We start from the raw sequence: 5966 nt of genomic DNA, 5'->3' as shown, positions 1-5966 counted from the left end.
AACAGAAATAATAGACCCACTCCTGGCCACATTTTGATGGACTCAAAGAACACTAAGAACAAACATAAAATTGTAAAAAGGTTTCAAAGAAAGAAGGAAAAAACCCACAAAGGAGTAATAATCAGACTTCTCATTGGGGATGCATTTATTTTAAAGAAACAGAAATTGATGAATCAGATTTGACTGATAACCAAACCAAAAGCTATTCTTAGAAAAGATCACTAGAATAGACAAGTATTTGCTGAGTCAAACTAAGAGGAAAAGGAGATAGCATGTAAAGAAACAACAAAGGCACTTGATTAAATTCAATCCCATTACTGATTGAAATTGTAATAAGAAATATATTTTGGGGATAAAAAGAAGCATCCTATTCTAAAAAAAATAAAGAAAAATTAAAGTATCAACTGGAAATCTATAGCAAGCATTACACTTGCCAAAATAAAGACTAGAGCACTGAGGGAATATAATTGTTAACATCAAATTCTATATGAAGAATTCAGATGACAGTCTGATCCCTCCATTGCAAATTTTTCATGCAACCAAGTTGTGAAGAAACCAGGTCAGTTGGTAATCAACTTGTAAAGAGACCACGTCGCCCTAACCGGTTTGGCTCAGTGGATAGAGGGTCGGATAGAGCATCGGCTTGCAGACTGAGGGGTCCCAGGTTTGATTCCAGTCAAGGGCATGTACCTTGGTTGCGCGCACATCCCCAGTTGGGTGTGTGCAGAAGGCAGCTGATCGATGTTTCTCTCTCATCAATGTTTCTAGCTCTCTATCCCTCTCCCTTCCTCTCTGTAAAAAATCAATAAAATATATTTTTTAAAAAATTAAAAAAAATAAAGACACCACGTCATGGAATGACCCACAATCTGGATTTGTTTGACTGTCTTTTTGTAAGTCCCATTTAATTTGTTCTCTAGCTACCACATTAATAAGACACTTGATCTAAAGGCTTATTTAAGTTCAAATTCAACGGTGTTATTAGAGGTAGTTCTGGGTACTCTAACTTACATCTCATCATGAAGCATATAACATCAAATTGACCATTTTTAGAGATGCTATCTTTAATAGGAGAGTTCAGGTGGTGGCAATACCCGGACCCAAGACATCCCTAACAGGGGTACAAAAGATTCAGTTTGCGTTGAAATAGCAACATTTCCTGGTGCATATACACTAATATTTAATTTACAAAAATTCAAAGTACATACAAATTTGTCATAAATACTTCAGAGGCACCTATGCCCTAGTCCAGCCGTGGGCAAACTACGGCCCGCAGGCCGGATCCAGCCCGTTTGAAATGAATAAAACTAAAAAAAAAAAAAAGACCGTACCCTTTTATGTAATGATGTTTACTTTGAATTTATATTAGTTCACACAAACACTCCATCCATGCTTTTGTTCCGGCCCTCCGGTCCAGTTTAAGAACCCACTGTGGCCCTCGAGTCAAAAAGTTTGCCCATCCCTGCCCTAGTCCTTTGATTTCGTCCCGTTTTCTTGCAGTTCATTCAAGATGATTGTGAATATAGAGAAATCAGAAGGGCCCCTCTCCTCACCACATCCCTGCCTTATCCTCCTCCATCTCAGCCTCAGCGGTCAGAGCTGGCTTCTGGTTTGAGTGAGGTGTTGCCTGAAGAATTTCTGGATCTCTCCCCAGGCGTGCTCCTGGGCTGCAGCATGCGCAGAGGGGTCCCCTCCCCAGAGCAGGGGTTGAGAAAAGGAGTAATTATAGGACCCGGCAATGGGGTTATTAAGGGGAGCAGAAACGGGGTAAATACGGGATGCATAGCACAGAGGAGCATAGGGCGGCTCTAGAAGGTGGCCTGCCCCTGGGTAGAGCAGCATCCTTCCATTGCTTCTCCCATGGCTCTTCAGCTGCTCCAGGGCCTGCTTAGCATATTCTTTGCTATTGATCGATTGGTCATCCTCTCCTATAATGAAGAGGATCTGACCCTGGGCCTTTTCGATAGGAAACACGCTCCGCTGATTCAGCTTCTCCCGGGGGTCCCCCCTGTAGTGGAGGAGGCTCACAGCCCCTGAGACGTGCACCCGCATCAGCTCCAGAAACGAGGGAATGGGTGACATAACCAGACCCCTGTACCTGAACGGAAAGTCATAGAGGGCAGTAGGCCCATTGATGCAGACGGTGGCGACCACCTGCTTCAGGAAGCAGGCCATGGCCAGCCCGATCTCTGCACCTTTGCTCACGGAAAGCACTCCGATGCCTGGCCCTCGGACCTGAAACACAAAATGAAGGGAACCCATGGCAGGCCATCCACTGAGAAGTCGGGCCACAGGCCACTAGCTAGTATGACGGGCATTAGCACAAGTGGGGAGGGAGTCCTGGCACTCGGGGTCACCAGCTTTTGCAACTGTGAACACTGCCCACCTCCCCTCTCTAAGCCTATTGTCTTGAGAATGGGGGGTGGTGATAGTATTACCTACCTTGCAGGATTGTTATTGAGGCTCAAGGGAAACAATAGAAATAAAGACTTTATCAAAGGCAGAGTCCTATAAAAGCCCGAAGGATCTAATGCACCAGCAACAATCTACATCCTGAAAGCAGAGGTAGGTGAGCTTTCTGAAGAATCAAATTCTTCTCTCCAGCTAGGAGAAGACGTTTCCTGGGCTCTTTCAAATAATATGTCAGTGTCGTTCCTATTTAAGTAGCATTTTACAGCTACAGAGGTTTTGCACGTCCATTAACCCAAAGGCTAATACTAATGAGAAAAGACTTGAATTCTACCGACAGGTGAATTTCAGGACCCAGTCCAACAGGAAAAGCAGTAGGTCAGAGGAGTGGGTCCTTCCTTCTATTGTGGGCTGAGGGAGCAGCGGGAGGAAAGGGTCTGAGAGACAAGGGAGGAAAGGACCAGCATTCTGGGTAGACTACAGCAAAGACATAGCCACCTGGTAAGTTATTTTGCTCACAATTGTATTCCCAACACCCTTCTGTCATCACAATCACCTGATAAAACATTGAAGAGCCCATTGAAAATAAAAAGCAAGCACTTCTTTAAAAATATATATTTTATTGATATTTTTATGGAGAGGAAGAGAGAGGGATAGAGAGAAACAGCGATCAGCTGCCTCCTGCACACCTCCTACAGGGGATTTGCCCACAACCAAGGTACATGTCCTTGACTGGAATGGAACCTGGGACCTTTCAGTCTGCAGGCAAACGCTCTATCCACTGAGCCTAACTGGTTAGGGCAAAGCAAGCACTTAAAAGGGAAGAAGTCTTGGCTTTCTGCCCATTGAAAATCATCATAATATATCCACCCTTTTTTTCTTGTCTTTTTCTTCACTGGGTACTTAGTAAGCACTAAGCTGATCTCCAATCAATCCCAGAGACCCCTAAGGCAGATATGAGCATCAATCCTACAAGGTAGATAATAGCATTCCCATTTTAACTGTAAACTGTTGTACTATGCCCAGGTTTAAACAGACTGGTAAAATGATCAGAACAGACATCGGAGATTTTTTTTTTTTTGTCTTTTGCTATAAGGTTACAAGGTAAAATGAAAAAAAATTTTAAATACCTTGGGATGAGCTAGTAGCAAGTTGGTAGCTTCCTCGAAATATTCCAGGTCCAGCTCCTGCATGTGCTTAGGCAGGTCCTCATAGGCAAAGTATGCTAATGCCAGGACTGCAAAGCCATGGGCAGCCAGCAGGCTGGCTCGGAATTCAACTAGACCCCCTATACCCCCAAACATATCCACGATTCCTGGGAAAGGGCCTTCCCCTGAGAACAGCAAAGAGAGGAGAGAATGGGATTAGAAAGAGGGAGAAGAGGGTCCAGCAGAGAGCACAGGCAGAGCAAAATGAATTCTACCTTCACACACAAACGCACAAGGGCAAGTTCGTTTTAATAGATCGTGGGACATACTAGTCCTCCGATACTTTGATGCCCTGTGATTGTGCCTTTATTTCCATCAACACTGTTTTCTCCACCACCGAAGACCAGTCTCACCTGGAGGGAGAAAAAGGGCTCCCCGCACGCGGCCTTCTCGGATGGGCACCCGCTGCGTCCCGGGGCTGTGGAACCAGCGCTGCACCACCTGGCTGGCCCGGGGCTGAGCCGTGGCTGAATCGTGGGAGCAAACTGAGTCGTATAAGTCCAGAGTGACCACAAAGGGGCTGTTCACATCCCTCTTAAGCAGCCTCCCGAAAGGCCTGTCAGGCTTCATAGACCAGAAGAGGCCCATGGGATGGACCCCCACATAGTCGCCTCCAACTGCAGGAGCCTGCTTCAGGTCCAGCTCACCGGCCTCGTCAGCCCTGTAGAAGGCTTTGGACCGGTACAGGTGTCCCTTCTCATCCCTCAGAGATGCCGCGAGGGTCACCAGCTGCAACGGAGGCAGGCCTGTGGCTCGGATGTGCACGGGCTCATCAGAAAGCGCACTGGCTGGGGTGGCTGTCAGCTGGAACATTGGAGACGGCCCTGCAGCGGAAGAGGAGGCTCTGCATTGGAGAAAATGCCAAGGGGAAAGTCCAGACCAGGCTTGTGTGAGGTCCAGCCAAGTCAGATTTCTGGAGACGGCACAAGGTCTGCTGAACATTTCGAGGAGGGCGAGGAAACTGTGCAGAGAGTGCCCATTGTTCTCATTTAAATAGGAGGAAGCAGGTTAAGTGACACGTCAAAGTCTCATAAATAATTAATAGTAGAACTGGAAATTCAAGCTGGGTCCGGCACCACTGTCTCCTGTCTTATCCATTATATAACAGTGTGTTAAATCTTAGTTGTGTGGTTTTAAGACATTTGAGCTTTAATTCCTCAGTGGAGATAATACCCGTGGGATCAATTTCACAGGGTGTTTCTTGGAACCCAAAGGTGCATGAGGAAGGGCTTAGAGGACGACCAGTGCAGATTTTCTTACTCCTGCCTACCTGGGCTACAGGCACATAAACACAAAATATACTGTGGTGTGTTTACTTTCTGTCTCTAAGCTCTCCCTGCCCTTGTAAATCTGACCTCCCGCTCTATCACAGTTCCTATTATTGGTTCCTTTTAAGGGAAAATAAAACTTTATGATCTTGTCTCTATGTTTGTAGTAAAGAAACCATAATGTATATTTGATCAGCCATTTCTTACTCTGCTCAATTATGAGGAAAATTCGGGGTGTTCCTTTCTTACCTTCCTATCTTCCTTTTATTCTTTCCTCCTTTCTTTTGTTCTTTCTTTGTTCTTTCTTTCTCTTTCTTTCTTTCTTTCTTTCTCTCCTTCCTTCTTTTTTCAAATCCACATTTCTCAAAGGATTTGAACCTATTTACAGACAAACAAATACAGAGTAAAATAAAAATAAAATAGGGACCTGGGAAAATATGAACTAGAATCAGAGGCATTGATAAAAGAAAACCTGGAGCATGAAAAGTAGAGCATTTTGTGGGCTGTGAGTTTGGCACTGAAGTCGCGAAAACCAAAGGAAAAAAGGCAACCCAACCTGGTCAGCGTTGTTCTAAGTATTCTCGTAGAAACAGTTACCACTTCCTCAGGGAGAAGAAAAGAGTGAGGTCTTCCCAAAATTTAGCTCTGAAAAAAAAAATTATTCTCTGAGACTCAGGTATGCAGTGTGGGGGTTTTCCCAATAATATCTTCCCACACATTGTAGCAGTAGGTGTCCCCTCAAAAAGTTTGATTCTCCAAGGGATCCTTAATTTTTTATGGGGGAATATGAATTCAAGACTTTCAGGGCTAGATTTGTGAATAGAAAAGCCTTGAGGAAATAAACTGGCAGAGGCCGAAAAGGGGCTCTTGGTGTCCAGTCCTTCTCTGTGGAAAGAGAGTCATTGGAGGAAGGCCATGGTCAAGAGGAAATTGCTTTTCTGCACTTTTTTAAAGTGATTTTCTGCAAAGACCTCATTCCCTCCCACCCTGACCTCCTCTCCATAACCGGCGTTACTGGTCATGTTGTGTAAACCTAAAGTCTTGGACCCTTTGAGTTAATTGAATAATTGTAACTGTTTTC

The 5966-nt window shown here is 44.8% G+C and overlaps 1 protein-coding gene across 3 annotated transcripts in view; it reads right to left on the bottom strand.

Moving 5' to 3' along the window:
• Window positions 1–1500: 1500 nt before the first annotated feature.
• Window positions 1501–5966, bottom strand: part of LOC102764048 (acyl-coenzyme A amino acid N-acyltransferase 2) — a 7116-nt gene continuing 2650 nt past the window's right edge. The window contains exons 2-5 of one of the 3 annotated variants that reach the window (XM_006758416.2): window positions 5442–5530; window positions 3971–4441; window positions 3540–3742; window positions 1501–2235 (exon numbers count right to left, since the gene is read on the bottom strand). In XM_006758416.2, coding sequence (XP_006758479.1) covers window positions 1594–2235; window positions 3540–3742; window positions 3971–4430 — 1305 coding nt within the window. In that variant the 5' untranslated portion in view covers window positions 4431–4441; window positions 5442–5530 and the 3' untranslated portion in view covers window positions 1501–1593. Of the gene's footprint in view, window positions 2236–3539; window positions 3743–3970; window positions 5188–5441; window positions 5531–5966 lie in introns of those variants that run through there. The other 2 variants (XM_006758417.2, XM_006758415.2) reach the window with 2 other exon arrangements.

This window comes from Myotis davidii, unplaced genomic scaffold (genome assembly GCF_000327345.1).
Source record: "Myotis davidii unplaced genomic scaffold, ASM32734v1 scaffold534, whole genome shotgun sequence".
NCBI classification, from domain to species: domain Eukaryota; kingdom Metazoa; phylum Chordata; class Mammalia; order Chiroptera; family Vespertilionidae; genus Myotis; species Myotis davidii.
Note: the sequence above shows the minus strand (reverse complement) of the source record. Positions and strands in the feature narration are given on the sequence as shown.